At 42.7% G+C, this 16,670-nt stretch overlaps 1 protein-coding gene across 1 annotated transcript in view; it reads left to right on the top strand.

Annotated features, from left to right (window-relative positions):
• stx8 (syntaxin 8) overlaps positions 1 to 16,670 on the top strand; it is a 47,062-nt gene that overhangs the window by 950 nt on the left and 29,442 nt on the right. The window contains exons 2-6 of the mRNA XM_079998582.1: positions 5 to 104; positions 692 to 786; positions 1,284 to 1,394; positions 4,846 to 4,973; positions 6,447 to 6,539. Coding sequence (XP_079854708.1) covers positions 5 to 104; positions 692 to 786; positions 1,284 to 1,394; positions 4,846 to 4,973; positions 6,447 to 6,539 — 527 coding nt within the window. The remainder of the gene's footprint in view (positions 1 to 4; positions 105 to 691; positions 787 to 1,283; positions 1,395 to 4,845; positions 4,974 to 6,446; positions 6,540 to 16,670) is intronic.

Genomic DNA, 16,670 nt, shown 5'->3' on the forward strand with positions numbered 1-16,670 from the left:
ACAGGTTACAGATTTATGATGCCACGTGTCGCCTCGCACAAGAAATAGCAGAAAACATCCATGAGCGGAACAGGCAACAGAGAACCGGGGGCAACCCTGCAAAGGTGAGACGCTAATACATGCAACCCACAAGCACAATTGTGTGACGTCACAGCAAACATTTAAACACCGTCCTGTCGTGCTGGAAAACTGCTTTGGCTGTACGGTGGCACAGTGCACGCTGCCACACAGCAAGAAGGTCCTGGGTTCCGCTGGGTTATCCCCTGATTAGGGTCCTTTCTGTGTGGAGTTTGCATGATCTCCCTGTGCTCACATGGGGTTTCCCTATGTAATGTTAGTCAGGACCCCCACCAAAAAACATGCAGAACATCGTCGTCTGACCAGCGATGGACATTCGTAACCAGGTCCCCGGGAGTGGCTGTATGCTGCCCCCTGCTCCTGGCTGTCCCCCGGAGGAAGGACAAGCCAGGATGGGTCAAATGCGGACAACTCATTTCACCGGCTAAAATTTGAAGTGCGTGTGTGCGTGTGTGTGTGCGTGAATGCATGTGTTGTGGTGTGTGTGCCGTGTGACGAATACATTTTCTTCTTCTTCTTCTTCACCCTTCCATGGCATGTGAAAAAGTCCACTGTGGAAGGGGTCCACAATAAAACCACAAAGAGTCAGTGTGAACTCATTCCGTCATTTCAGATCAACATGACACTGCGGGCGTTGTTGCAGAAGCTGAAGCAGAACATCACCCAGCTGAGGGAGCGTTTGCTCCGCGCTTCATCCTCCCGCCGCATGTATACTTCCTCTAGTCTGTCTGTGTGTGTGTGTGTGTGTGTGTGTGTGTGTGTGTGTGTGTGTGTGTGTGTGTGTGTGTGTGTGTGTGTGTGTGTGTGTGTGTGTGTGTGTGTGTGTGTGTGTGTGTGTGTGTACTGATGTTTTACTGAGATGTAACTGTGCCAATAGAATTTCTTTGTTGTTTGGTGGTATTTTTCACTTGCATTGATGCATTGTTGCCTATAGAGGGCGATATTGCACCTTGTACATGTCCATTAAAAGCGTACAGAATACTCCAGCAAGAGTATGGGACCATTCTAATTATTAACTATTACCTTTTTTATTTAGAATCTTATTTTAATACTTCCATATGCTATTTTAATAAATGGGTTCAAATGGCATATCAGCCATCAGTGTCTTTTGATGACAAAACTTTTTTTTAAAGCAGCCTTTATTTTTAGGTAACCTTTTTTGATGTATTTTTTATTTATTCCAACATTAACCTGAACCACATTAGGATGCAGTCAGAGGCTGATAGGAGACAGAACCTAGTTGATGACCTCGTCACCCGGGAGAAGCATCTCAACGCCACTTTCAAGGGAGAAATCTCGGAACCTGAACCCTCCAGGTACATTGTGGAGCCTTTTTTAGTTTACGCATTTATCAAATGTAACTCAAAACATGATCAAAATGGAAGCAAATTAATTGCTGTGAATCCTATTAAGTCGCATCCAACTTCTGAATTCGATTACCTGAAGCAAAACTGTCCAAGTCCTTTACTATGCACCTTTTTATGATGCTGGGGTGAATTATAATACAGGATGGAATTATAATGGTTAATTTATTTATGCATTGAAATGTCACTTAATGGCTGGTAATCTGATGAATCAGAAATATAATTAAATACAAAATCAATAATAGACTTGGTTAGATAATTGAAATAAATAGCAAAAAAAACCTAATCTAATAATTAATTTAAGAAATGAAATTATTCTACTCACTCAAATTACTCACTTTACATATTATCTCTTTACTCTTCATATCATTTATCTATTTCTAAAATGTTCTGCATTTCTAGAATATGTTGAGCCACTAGATGTCAGATGTGTGATGACAAACAAGCTCTGTGGCATGATAAGAAATAGTTTGTAAATGATAAACGGGAGAATACATATATAATTTATTCATTCTATCGTCCAATTTCAGGAATGAGGAAGTAAAGGAATTTTTATGGTGATTAAATTCACTGTATTATGTGTTTATTTTTCCAGTCAGTTATACTTGCCTCATCAAATTACTATTGGAGCCTATGACTGATGTCACCTTTATGCCTTCACATCCTGGTAATAACTTCCTGGCCCACCCATGACACCAAATTCCTCCTTTCATATTTGATCTGCAAGATTAAGAAAAAAAAAAACCCCAACAAAACAAAAAAAACGACCTCCGGTTGTCCAATTAAAAGAATGAATCTTCACTTTATTGAATGTGTCCTGGTGATAGGCTCCTCTGCTCTCCTTTGAGGATAAGTCACTGATCACTAACTCTGAGTGCAAAGTCTTTGGACATCCGGTGTGACCCATGCACCTTGACCCCCTTCATCCCCGCAAACCACTATCAATTGTGGAGGCGAGCCGGTCTTTCTGCTTTTCTGGAAGGGCATTCAATCCTTTTGCTAATTCTCTTTCATTAAGAGGCTTTGCAGCGCCCTCGCACCAATGATCACATGGTTTACACCTCTCAAAATGAAAAACACACCCCCACACATACATACATAGATATACATCGGCCTGTCTAAGACTCCGTTTACAGTTTTAACTCTATCCCGCTATTATTTTTAACTTGCCAGTCGTTTACCCAAAGCGCTTCACGCCAGTTCCAATATCCTCTTCATGAGATGATTTAATATCGATGTGACAGCTCTGAAGACTCTCGGAAATAGGAAGTCATTACCTGGCTAAGGGTTCGACCCTGCCGACCGAGGTAATGTTTATTAGGACAGGAAGAGGAAATAGGGTGATATTACTGACTTCTTGCACTTCACATCTATTTTTTGTGTATGAGAGAAGTTTTCAGTTGGCTTTGCCAATTTTACATATTCTACTAACTAGATTCAATACAGTATCCCTGTGGCAGTACAGCTGTAGCAATGTCCATTTAAAAGTTGGCTATAATGGCCAAAAGATGTAGCTAGCCATCAGTTATTTATCACACCAATAAAGTTCTGATACTGACCCGTGTCGATAGCCGTAAATAAAACGTTTTTTTTCGATCACTTTCTGCTCTCTATCCTATTTGAATTTGTTTATTAGATTCTGTTATATCTCAAACTTCATTTGTACAGATCAAATGGCAACCAGGAACGAATAATTTCTGCAAAGGCATGTTAATATGGGCCTATGTTTAAGCGAAGGTTAGCTCAGCGATAATAGTGATGTGCGGTGGCCACATTGATGCTGCTGGAAAGACTTATCCCCTCTGTGTGGTCTTTGAAGAGCAACTGTGGGAGGGGTGGGTGGATTGGCCATGCTTGGTTAACCTAAGCCAATCACATTTTTTTTCAGGGAGAGCATTGGGATAGGGAAAAGGTTGTGGTTTGCAGGGGGAAAGTTTTAAAACAATACATTCTCCATCTCAAAGTGTGGCATGGTCCCGAGACTCGAGGGCGCAACTCACTCCTGAAAACCTAGCCGCACCATCTCTTCCCCACTGGCTTCTCCTTCAAATTTGATTGCCCTGGAAATAGCTGTAATTAGTTAAATCTTGCCTGTCTAAGTTACTTAGTCATGTCCTCAGTGTTTAGGACACAATTGTGGCGGCCCACTGTTTTGCGGGTGCCCAGCGGTGCGCCTGACTGGTTTTAGCTCTTCCCACTGACTGGTTAATTGGATCTTCACACGCTGGGCACCGTCATGTAGGAATTGGACAGCTTCCAAGTGCTGGGATAGTTATCAAACATGTCAGAGAGATTAGGCCCAGTGCCTTGCCTCACCAGATACGCTGATAGTATCAGCCTCTGGCCAAGGCCCGCAGACCGCACTGTAGAGAATGGTCTCACAAGGCTTCACAGAGCTCGTAAAAGTATGTTGATATAAATGGTACCGGAGAGAAATTCTCACAAGCTTTGACTAAATATTCACACTCGTTCATATACAGCCTTACTGATCACTTCATACGTTGTTGGTCCATATTGAATTATTAAAGGATCAAATCTATCTACAAGAGACTTTATATGATACAGAATCGCCACAAAAGGGTTTTATTTTGACAGGAAACTCACAACCTTCACTCTTGCTGCTCTCAGCCTAATCATTTCCTGGGTCAAATGTAGGCCTCCTTTCAGCTCCGCTCCTTTCTCCTGGGCTCGACCAGAAAACGACTCGCTTACGACAGACACGGTTAAATCTTTCCCCGCTCCGAGACCCTGGTCTACTTACCGCAAAGCTGCCTCTGGGCCCAGAGACACAGTTTTAAGCCTTTTCCAAAGAAATGGCTTCAAACGGCACAACAGCGCTTAGCACAACAAACCCAGATTCTCTTCAATGCTGAATAAACTAACCTGCCTTTTTTGTATAACCTAAAAATTCTTGTTGTCATTGTTAAACTTTAAAGTTACGACAAAATCAGTAGGCGAATAGAGTTGGCCCCATCTGAAATGTTTTGAAGCGCTATGTTAAATGTGAAAAGGTTTACAATATAAATACCAGAACGAGAACATGCACACTACGGATGTAATTCCTGTCAAAGTAATTGCCACAGTTTTGTGCTCTTACCCCAACCAGGCGTATTGACAGTGATGATTTACTAAGCCGGAAGTTACTGGAGCACAGAGAGAGGTGACCGATGAATAAAGCACTTCTGCCAAACAACATGATGCAGCATGGTTGTGTGGGCAGGGGTGTGATGTCTATTATTTATTAAAGTTTTGAAGATTGTTGTGATTTTTACTGATAGACGTTCCCATTCATTTAAATGGACACACACCGACGCCTGTTTAAACTGATGCTCCCAGTGTCAGTGTCATTGTCACTTGAGAGTGCTAAATTTGCATCTAAAGCCGGTGCATATGTCTATAACAGGTCAATGTTGATGTCTGGGGGAGTGAGCGGAGATGCAATGGCAAACCCTTGGCTCATCAACGAATCAGAGGAGACCCAGGGGCTGAGTTTCGGAGAGATCAAACAGCAGCAGCAACGCATCATTGAAGGTCGGCAGATATGGCTGAGTGACAGCCAATAGTTTTTTTTTTTTCCAATAGTCAGCCAATCACAAAAAATAAAAAAAATTTTATAATTGTGATTGACAATTATCTTTGCAAATGTTATCATCATAGTCATTTTATAATAGTACAAGCCTATAATAATGCAAATCTACCTATTGCAGAATAGCTATCTGGAGAGAACACTGGAACATGAACATTTGCATACAGAGTTAATTGCCTCAACTGATGGAAATGCACCTGATTCACATTTTATTTGTTGGAAATATATAGCACATGTAAAAATCTCCAATAAAATTGGGAATGCTGGCGGCGGCGGGGAAAGTGGACAAAAGGTTTAGAGAGCTTCTCGACGGCCCATAAACTATGAGGAGCTGCATTGAGCGTAATGATCGACACGGAAGGTGAACGGTGTAATCCGCGTCTCGCAGATGTGAGCCCTCTCCAGCTTTCCCTGCTTCCCGAATGGCTCCCACACGGCTCCCACACCCCAACTCCACTTCACCTGTCTCTGCGTGACACCCCGCCACTACGTCTCTATTACGGCTCTGGCTATTGTCAGACTGCCGCGGCAGATTCCTGTTAAGACAGCGAAACCAAACTGAGTGGAGGCTTCTTGTTTGCAATGGGATTTCTGGTGGCGTTGGTTAATGGTGAGCACCTGAACCTGCGGTGATACTGAATTCTTGTGGTTCTCTGCGTCAAATATGGAGAAAGAGGGGAAATAAACATTTTCTCTTGTATGTGGAGATACTGACTGATGTATTTCCTTTTATTGTTAATTTTGTATTTTTTTACATTTATGCGCTAATCCACGAGAGTCCTTCCTTGTATTTACAAACCTTGTATGTATTTGGCGATACATATTGATTCTGAGACTGACTAATTGTCCTTCAGCTCCCCATTCTCTTTATTACTTTTTTTTTTGCTTTTTGTTATTCCCACAGTTATCTCAACGTCTCTTTGGGTTCAGCTGTGAATATCTCCGTCTTGGCCCGGTGCACTTGTAATAACAGGAGTAGGGCTGAAGGCACTGAATGACTTGCATGTGGCACAGTATCCGCTCAGCTGGATCCAAAAAGGCCTGTCAGTCTTGTTCCCCCCAAAATGGCTGTTGCCCCTCGAGGAATCACAAGTACAGCTAATTACCCCCGCCTTACAATTGGCTCATTAAAAAGGAATTGCGACCTGCCTGTCCTTCTCTGTTTTTCTGACCCCCACCAGCTAAATCTTACATACATTCTTGCACACGTACGTGTATGGCTGGCCGCGTTGATTATTGATTTTCCCTGTTCCCTCTCTTTGTTGAATATTCTTTCTCTCTCCTGTTTAAAGCCTCTTTCTGTTTGTGCTTCTCCGAATCTGTAGCTCCACCACATTCATTCTCGTGCTCTCTCACTTTCTCCCTGTAAATTCCTGGTGGACTGGTGTTAATAAATTCTTTGTATTTTCTATCCCCAGCCCAGGACGCTGGTCTGGATGCTTTAGCGGAGGTCATCAGCCGACAGAAGATGATGGGTCGGGAGATTGGCAACGAGCTGGAGGAGCAAAACGGTAAAGTGGGAGTGTCTTTGTGTGTTTGTGAATATTATCTCATAAAATTCCATATGCTCCACACACTCGGTCTGAAATCGTTCGGTTGTTGTTCCAATGTGGAATAATTTTGTCATCTAATTTGCTTGAGGCACAGCTTGGCAACCACTGTGCGACAGGACGCCATGCCTGTAAGCATTGTGAGTGCAACTCGCTCACAAAGCTTTGACTCCTCGTGGATCTGTACAGGGATCCAGGTTGTAGCCTGTACCTCTCAGAGCAAAGTGAGCTCTTGCCTCTTACCTACTGTTTTAATGCCTTGTGAAGAAACAGCGCTCTCCGCTGTGGAACAAGATCTTCACTCACTTAATGGAGCGTTTGAGTTATTTCTGGCTAAATGCTTCTCATCAGCCTATAAATAACTCCAGCGCAGACCGGTGGGGGCGGGCGAGGCTCAGCCGGTCGCCCCGGACCGTCTTCCTTCTCAGACAGGTGGTACCTGAAACATACGGCTTCAGAGGTGAATCTCTCTCTCTCTCTCGCTCTCTCTCTCTCTCTCTCTCTCTCTCTCTCTCTCTCTCTCTCTCTCTCTCTCTCTCCTGGGCTGAATTCTGGGAGTGTAACCCAACAGATAGGAATACACGCAGCAGAGCATTTGCTGCCGACATGTCAGACTGCGTTTTTAATTGTCCTCTTGGAGTTTCAGCTGTTGCTTGTTCAGCATTTCCCTTCGGATAATTTATCGCAAGTGAGACAAAAAATCCCTTAACATTGGTGTGGGGAGGAGGGCGGTTTAGGGTGATTGCAGATTCTCTTGTTCCACAGAGTCACCTTCTCTGCACCTAGCGCTTTGAAATTAGTATAATTACCGTGACATTGTAACTCAACGGATTGAACATGTACCTTCAGGGCCAGCTGCTGCGTAGAATTTATTCACTTTCGGGCGTGCCAAAGGGAAACAAAGCAGTGCTGAACTTGGACATAAGAAATCATATTTCATGTCTTGTGTTAATAGCAAGTAGGAATGTACACCAGTCAGCCACAACATTAAAACCACTGACAGGTGAATTACATTGGTCATCTCATTACAGTGGAACCTGTCAAGGGGTGGGATATATTAGGCAGCAAGTGAACAATGAGTTCTTGAAGTTGATGTGTTGGAAGCAAGAAAAATGGGCAAGCGCAAGGATCTGAGCGACTTTGACAAGGACCAAATTGTGATGGCTAGATGACAGGGTCAGAGCATCTCCAAAACGGCAGGTCTTGTGGGGTGTTGCTGGTATTTAGTGGTTAGTACCTACCAAAAGTGGTCCGAGGAAGGACAACCTGTGAACCAGCTACAGGGTCATGGGCGCCCAAGGCTCATTGATGCGTCTGCTCCCATCCCACAGAAGAGCTACTGTCGCACAATGTTCTGAAAATTAATTGCTGAAGCCTTAAACAAGTGATTGCTTGCTATTATAGAATGGTGTCAGAACCCACAGTGCGTCATAGCTTGCTGCGTAGCCGATCGGCCAGAGTGCCCATGATGACCCCGGTCCACAGCCGAAAGCGCCTACAATGGGCACGTGAGCTTCAGAAATGGACCATGGAGCAATGGAAGAAGGTGGCCTGGTCTAATGAATCATGTTTTCTTTTATATCATATGGATGGCCCGGTACGCGTGTACTGTTTACCTGGGGAAGAGATGGCACAAGGATGCACTATGGGAAGAAGGCAAGCCAGCGGAGCGAGTGTGATGCTCTGGGCAATGTTCTGCTGGGAAACCTTGGGTCCTGGCATTCACGTGGACGTTACTTTGACACGTACCACCTACCAAAACATTGTTGCAGATCAAGTACACCCCTTCATGGCAACGGTATTCCGTGATGGCAGTGGCCTCTTTCAGCAAGATAACGGCCCTACTACACTACAAAAAATGTCCAGGAACGGTTTGAGGAACATGAATAGAGTTAAAGGTGTTGACTTGTTGGACTCCAAATTCCCCAGATCTTAATCTGATCGTGCATCTGTGGGTAGTGCCGGAACAACAAGCCCGATCCATGGAGACCCCACTTTGCACCTAACAGGACTTAAAGGATCCGTTGCTAACGTCTTTGGACCAGATACCACAGGACACCTTCAGAGGTCTTAGCTGTGATGACTATACAAGACTTGTTTTCTTCTACAGCTGCGTATGCATTCACAGACAGCTTTGGATCACTGTTTTTAACGACCTCAACATGGATAAATTGTCTTTGAACCTTTGACATATGAATATTCGACCGACCATCCAACCAACTTATAAATTAATCTGCCCTTTCTCCATGTAAAGCCCAACTTTCACTTCACACTGTCAGTAAGTGTATGTTATCCTCTGAAAGGTCGAGGCACAAGGCAGAGAGATCCTGAGCTCTCGCTTGCTGTTCTTGGCCATGCAGGCTGAGGTGTACCTGCACACTAGTCACCCCAGGCCCAGCTAATGAGTGGTCCATCAGGCTAAATGCTGCTTTTCTTTCCCGTCATCTGACCAGATGGAAAACAAAGCAGTCCAACGCTTGGTATTCTCCACCGAAAAAAGGCCCAGGCACTCGTCAGCTAAGGTCCTGCATCTGCAGTGAGAAGGGCAGAGGTCTTGGCTGTGAATCTAGAAAACTCCCAACAGGGTAATTGCTGGTGTTTTAATTTATTTTTTAATTTGAAAGCCTGTTGAAATTGCTCAAAGAAAACCACGGATCAATTCATGAGGTCAATCAGAAAATCAATCATCCATCTGGAGTTTTGTCAGGCAACCTACAGCATCGACACAGCCATGACTCATGGTCTGTTTTTCTCCTGATGACCCGTTGTGAGTCGGGAAAGAAGGCGTTGTAATATCGTGTAATATCTTCTCTGAGCAGATTTGTCCGAACAAATGCAGAAGTTGTATAATCCGCTGACCTTGGAGTGGAAACAAAGCACTTCCTTCTGCTGTGGAAGAACGGCAGATGTTTGTTTGATTTGTCTTGCCACTGACCAGAGACAAAAAGATGGAGAGCAACAGAGAGGGATAATACTGTATTATTATTTCCTGCTCTCATCTTACCTTATTGAACGAGAGCCGTATCATTGCCCTAATGTTCCAATCGTTTGTTTTTTTCCTTGTCCTTCTTCTTGTCGTCAGTATTTCCAATAATATGAAGGTGAACTGCTGATGGGAGAACTTTAAGTGAGAATCATACCCGGTTTCACTGCAAGCAAGTCCACCACAAGGCAAATCCTTTGGTCTGTTATTTAAACAACAACAAAATAACTACAGCGTTTAAGTATGTGTCCGCCTCTTGTCTGAGTACTGTACTTGAGATTTATTTTGAATGGGAAATCTGTATTTCTGTAAAGTCCAAAAGTGTGTTTTCTTCATTGACTGTGTATATTGTAATGGACTCCATCTGTTGAGAGCAAAACCGTGTGAAATTTCTCTAGAGCCATCACACCATTCTACCTGCATTCTAACAGCAAGCACCACTCCGTGTAATAACCGACCACATTGTGATACAGTACACATCTACATTACATTTTTTATGCAGAGTGTTATTTATCGTGTATTTGTGTACTTTCTGTGCACGTTCATCTGTGGAGCCGGTCCGCCGGGCCAAGAGTGCAGGCTCTGGGCAGAATAAGTGGCAGGGGATCTCTGCACGGAATAGAACCAAGCATCTCACAGTTCCTGGCCTAATTTACAGCATGTCTTAAAGTTCACGAGGCCCGCTGACAGCCACCAATGAATCACTGCGTCTCAGAACTCTGGCCCTCTACCGGTCTTCTCTATCTACCTCTTTTCCTTTCTGTCTTTTGCTCATTGTGTTATTCCCTCTTTTTATATACTCCCATTTGGACTATATCTTGCCTTCTCACTTTTTAACTACTCTCTCTGTCTCCGTGTCCCTTCTATATCCCCACTGCTCTGAGTTATGGCAGATATCTGGAAACTTTAAAACGTTAGACAGGGTGGTAAATGGGGATATATTGAATCACGAAGAGGTAGATTATGGAGCTATGGGAGGACTTGAAGAAAGGAATGACCTACCGAATCCCTGGCTGGTCCCTAGGGTTCCCCAGCCGGATGGAGAGGTTTCTGGGCAATAAGTGCATCCCATAGGGCTGATACTGTACATCGAACATATTGTTTTACTGAAGTCAAGAGATAAACTTGGGGGGGGGGGGGCTGACTAATAGATTTCTTTGTGTTTAGCAGCTGGTTCGTGCATTCTTCTACGGCATGATCAGAATTAATTTTATTCAAACACATCACTGACCAGCAAAGATGTCGGAGTCATAGTATTTTAAATGTCTGATTAATATGATATAATGTCCTTAGTGACGGTAAGTTCGATTATTTTATTATAGAAACATAGTAGTCTGGCATCTGTGTGTGTTGTTATTAAGAATACATGTTCTGGCAAGATTAGCAGAACTGTTAGTCTTATACTCCAAAGAAATTATGGGTGGCTAAACTCATGATTGAATTATCAAGTTACACAATGTACTATATTTGATTAAATTATTTAAATAAAAGACCCTAAGATTTCTTGAAATAGCATAAATTGGCTGTTTTCTATTCTCTAAGTTTTGCTAAACTAATACCGTGAAGACTCTTTATTTTGCAGATTTTTAATCAAGCAGCATATATATTGAGACGCCATTGTATTGGCACTGAGATGCACAGAGATTTGTACTTCAATTATCTGGGTTATTGTTCTCAACAGCTTTGCAGGTGCTGCATTTCTTGCTTGTATTAAATGACAAAATGGAAAATATCAAATGTAACAGGATAGTTTAATGCTTTCGAAAGAGGCAGAGAAAATGGATTAAAGATATGATGCTCGTGGAAAGCAATACTCCGTTGATCCCGACAATTGGCCCGTAACCTTGGCGACTGACTGTCTTTCGGACTTTGAGCTTTTTATTATTTTTTTCTTTCCTCCCCATGATCACTGTGCTGTAGCGGTGTTTTCCTATAAATAGATTAAGATCTTTGTAGTTTTGGCTGCTCAGGCAGAGCTCATGACCCAAGCATGGGGAGGTTGGAGTCATTTCCTTTTCAGGTAACAATCCTCGCTGAGGTCAAGCGAGACCATGACCCTATACGGAGGGTTAGAGATGAACCCAAAGCCCCCAGACGCTCCCTTCCCTGCCCAAACTGGTCCAAAAACACTTTAATTAGTGAAATAAGGTAGCAGTCCGGCATCTATGATTCCTTATTACATATTATGTTATACTACACAAAAAATATCCATTGCTTGCGGTAGATTTTCCCACTTCATCTTACTTACAGTCAAAAGAAACACTGAACGTCAATCACAGAGGTTGGGCTGTAACACTTTTTAATGAGATGAGCTACCATCCCCTTTATTCATATTTCTATGAAAAAGCAGCTTTATTTTTATTTCCAAATTCAATTCATTAGTGTTGATTTTTCTCTGATCGGTGGAAAAATGACATCAGCCTAGTGTGTCCGTGGCTTGTGGTTATGAGTGACAGACAGACAGTGGCAGGCGGGGCCCCATGAAAAGTATTTTAGACTGCACTTTATGCATTGGCCATAGGTAAGATTAGTCGTCCTGCTAATGTACAGACGCACGCACTACACAAATCCATTTTCAGGTTCCTCTGTCTGCCTATCTCTAGCTGACAGCTAGATCCTTCAGATCAAGGCTTAATAGAATTAGGCCAATCAAATGCGTGGATGATGAGGTCATCTATTTTCCATCCACTCTCGGGGCTGCTTGAAGTCATTTCAGCAACATGAGTTTCCAGCTAAGCTAACTCTGGCCCTCCAGAGTTCACCACACATGCCACTCTCTTGTGCTGATGTGATCTGTATCGTCTCCTCAGCCTCCGATGAGAATTCATAAACAGACCTCAGATCTGTAGCAGCTCTAACAGAAGTGTTGACATTTAATATTTCAGCCTTTTCGTCTTGTTTGATAAGTATATTTTGTTAAGGATTGCTTTGTGACCCATATTCTGTCTCAAGAAACAATAATATAAGTTTGACTTACACATTGTCAAAGCTTTATCTTGGATAAGGTAACACTTTAAACGGATGTTATACTGTCACTAATCTGCTGTGCATCGGAACTGTTCATAACAGTTGTGCAATGTTGCCATTGCTGAATGCATATGCTGTTGTGTGGGTCACATTTTCAACCCTTTGTTTGTGATCACTTGGCAACTCTGCCACCCTCAGTTAATCATCAGGTAAGCCTACACACTGTGTCAAGAGACGAAGTGCCTGACAGAATGATAGACTTAATTTCTGGCTTAATAATTAGATCATTGATTGTTCCCTGTGTTGGGCAGAGTTTGTGCAGGGTCCCACTTGAGCACAGCAAATGGTGTCCAAATAAACAGTGGAGTGAGAAAAGAGAGGCTCTTACCGTTGGAGGACAGTGACATCAGCAACCACCCAAGAGAGCACAGGCCCTATGCGCAGTCTATCATTTTGGGAACCCCTCATCGAACAAATAAACCACGGTAATGATGGCACTTGGCAGAGAGGCAGAGCGTGGATGGTGCTGAAGATTGATTTATTGTTTGCTTGATTCGCTCCGTTTAGAAATGAGGGTGGTGGTGGTGGTGTATTGCATTTTCCAAAGGGCATAGAAACGCAGGACGAGTTGTGATGTGATGTCCATAAGAGTGTTGACTTCAGAGAAATGTCAAAATTGCAATGAGCCATGAAAGAGAGCATCATCCTGCTAGACCTTGATTTATTGAAGAATATAAATAAAGAAATATTGAGGTTAGATGCATGCTTTATTGGCTGGAATCATTAATCTCCGTAGATGCCAAGTTGTCTTTGAAGCGTGGCATGCTCTGGAAGTACCTGTATGAAAAGCTTGCTGTAGTATTATTTCATATTATTATTTTATTTGTCACAGCCTAAATTTGCCAATTGCATTAGGCTGATTATTGTTGCTATCGTAGTTTCTTTATCATGATCATTGCTACTTAAACTCTCAGCTGTAAAGTCTTCATCATTAGGTTGTAGCATGAGAATATGTCTTTCAGTAAGCACCTCCATGCTACACTGCCAATATTTGGTAACTTCCTGGGAAGCAATCGGGTGTTCTTAGTTCAGCGACAATGATAATATTAACAAGCCGACTTCTCACCAATTGCTTTGAGCAGGTTCATAAAGAAGATGTAGTGACTTTCACTCTCCAAGTTCCGATTCAGATGGAAATGACTGCTGAGAACTTCTAGGATTGTGCAGGTGCCTTGTATACAGCTTTGTATAAACTACAGTAAATGATCTGACAAGTGTAGTCTGACGACTGATTGTATTTACTACAGTTCCAGGTAAGGGGTCTGAGAAACAGGATCCTGTAAAATATACTTTTTCATATGTATGCACCTTAGAGTTCCTGGGACGAGCCTCCGACTACTGAGCAGATTGTCATTGCTGTAAGAGAATGTGAAAGGTCCCCAGGAAGCCACTGATGGAGGTGGCTCTGTAATGGCCTGACAATAGATGGTGAAAGGGAGGGAATAGCTCAGATGAGGGGCCAACCTCCTCTGCCCCACATCCCAACTAGGGAACAATCAATCATGAGCCCTCGTCTTCTCCTCACTCCTTCTATCTGTCCCGGCATCCATCTTTGTCTGCGGCCTAGTGGTGTCACGCCTGGTGAAGCCGTGAAGAGGACGGGCCTAACAATGACATTAGTGACTCAGGTCAGAGCAGTGACTTGCATGTGATGAATGATCCAGTTTCGACACCGCGAGGAAATTAGCATGTTGAGACTTTAAACAAAACCATGTGAAGGTGGTTTCATCAATCACGCCTTCTCAGGGTTTCCTCGGTGGATAGATACGCCCCCCTGGAAAGCATAGGTTCAATGTTTGCTCTGCTTGGCCCCTTTTACCTTTTTTTTTTTTTTTTTTTTTTTTTTTTAAATAAGAAAAAAATAAAATTGATGTAATCTTGTGTTGTCAGCAACCAAAAACAGCAAGTATAAGGTCGGTCAAGAAGGTCTGTATGAGATTTAACTCAAATAGTTACAAGCTACAATTATGTGGTCGTCATGATCGGTTAATGTGCCAAAAAGATGTACACATCTCACTGTGGTTTCCAGAAGAGATCATGAAGTTACCTTCCTTTCATTAGAGCCCAAGTTGGGGATTTACTTTGTGGTCATGTAGTGGTGTCCTAAACCAGTGACTGATGTGAAAATTCCAAGATATTGAGCATGCGAGTATCCTTGGACTGTGCCTGTGGTGGTTTGTGAGAAGAGGCCACGTAAAAATGATCTTCTAAATGTTTCCTCATGCAGCCTTGCCGGCTGAGTGGCTCAGAGCCAGCGGGTCATTCCCCGTCACACTTTCAAAAATGTTATTTAGTGACAACGGAGAGAAAGTGGTCATACCTGGCAATGATTAAGGTCTCCCCATATGGTGGGAACATCAGGCCTACTTTGTGAAGGAGTCAGCCCGTACAGCACATTTCTCAACTGCCGAACCCATTGCACAGTTTGAGGTTTTTGGACGGATTGTCAGACATCACAAGTTGTACAAGGTATTCATAGCTGTTGTTCATCTCAGTCCAATAGTTCTTGCCTGCCGGGGAAATACTAAATTCCCAAAAGCGCTGTGCATGACTATCCAACGGAGTGTTGAAAAAAAAACAGTTCATCCTTGAATTTGAATGCCTGTAATTACGTGTGCATACAGCGACTTGTTAGTGCCATACATTGATACCTTCATTTTAATTGTTAGCATTTGTCTTTATATTTATCTATGTATTTATTTATTTATTAATTAATTCATTTATTTATTTATTTATTTTTTACATGTTTTAATTATTGCACACTGTTTCTGTGCAGTAACCATGGTGAGGTTATCTTGGCCCTATTTTCGGGGAGAAAAAAATATTATTTTCATTGTTTTGTTTTAATTTTATATATTTTAATCATGCAGGGGAGAGTAGGATGTATTCTTTCCTCCTTCCCCAACTAGAGTTTGAGAGTCCTTGATCCATCTGGAACAAATATGCCCTGGTGACAGTTGCTAACAGGAAAGCTCCCACATAAAAAAGCAGGAATTCCCAGAGTAAACTGTGGCTAAAATAGAGAAATGGACTACTTTTACACCTCATTTAGTTGCATTCTTCAGTCTGTATTCAATAGAAGGAATATATACTTTGTTTTTACTGAAACTGGCAATTATATTATCAGCCCTAATGCTTTTCGATGGTTGCTGGCACATTGATAACTGTGGTTGAAGTTGGTGATTTTATATCAAGGGCTGGTAATTTGTTGCCGAATATGAACAAGATGACAGACTTGAGACGGGCTGTTTTGAAAACATACAAATGGAATGGAGCACATTACAATTTGGCTGACATAATTATGTTTTAATGAGAATATACCACAATGGGCTTGGTCCTAAATAGTTTGGTTTTCGGTGACATAAAAGAGTCTGAAGATTGTCTGAACTGGATTGGGCTTGAGACAGGGTTCCTGAGTGATTAAATTCCCAGATTCTATTCTGTCTTGTTGTGTAAGGGATATAAAGTACATTAAGATCTGATTGTTCCTGAGCACATCAGCTCAAATGAGCCTGACTGTGCACCTTTACGAGGGGACAAAGCTATCCTGGGGCAATTTAAGCTTGAAATGGCTGAATTAAGTTCCCATTTGAGACCGTTCAATCGTACATTTAGCACAACATTGGCTGCGGCACGGGTCCCTTTTAACAAACGAGTTGGAGTGCAAGTTTGACTGCTGACATGTCAGCGGTTAAGCAGGGCAACTGATAGCGGCAGCTAGGTCCTTAGGGTACTGTTTCAAATGCCTGATGATTTGTCCAAACACTTCTGGCATCTGATTGTGAAGCCTGGAGTCGCAGGGGTATTAGATAGCGTTTGGGTCTGATTCCAAAGAGCATGTGAGAAGATGGTGACTTGCTGAATAGCTGTCTCGGTCTCCGCTCCCCAGCTTAAGTTAATTAGCGCCTCATTCGCCAATAGCAAAACACCCTCAGAGTCAATCAGGGGCTGGTGGGATTCTTTTTCTCGTTTCACACTCTTCCCTTGTTCAAATTATTGAGTTGTCTTCATCTCTTTTTTTTTCCATGTCTATCTTTTTCTCTCTGCCTTTCTTTGTCTCTTCTTCTCAGTCATCCCCTCGT

The sequence above is a fragment of the Zeus faber genome (assembly GCF_960531495.2).
Source record: "Zeus faber genome assembly, chromosome: 4".
In the NCBI taxonomy this organism is placed as follows: Eukaryota; Metazoa; Chordata; class Actinopteri; order Zeiformes; family Zeidae; genus Zeus; species Zeus faber.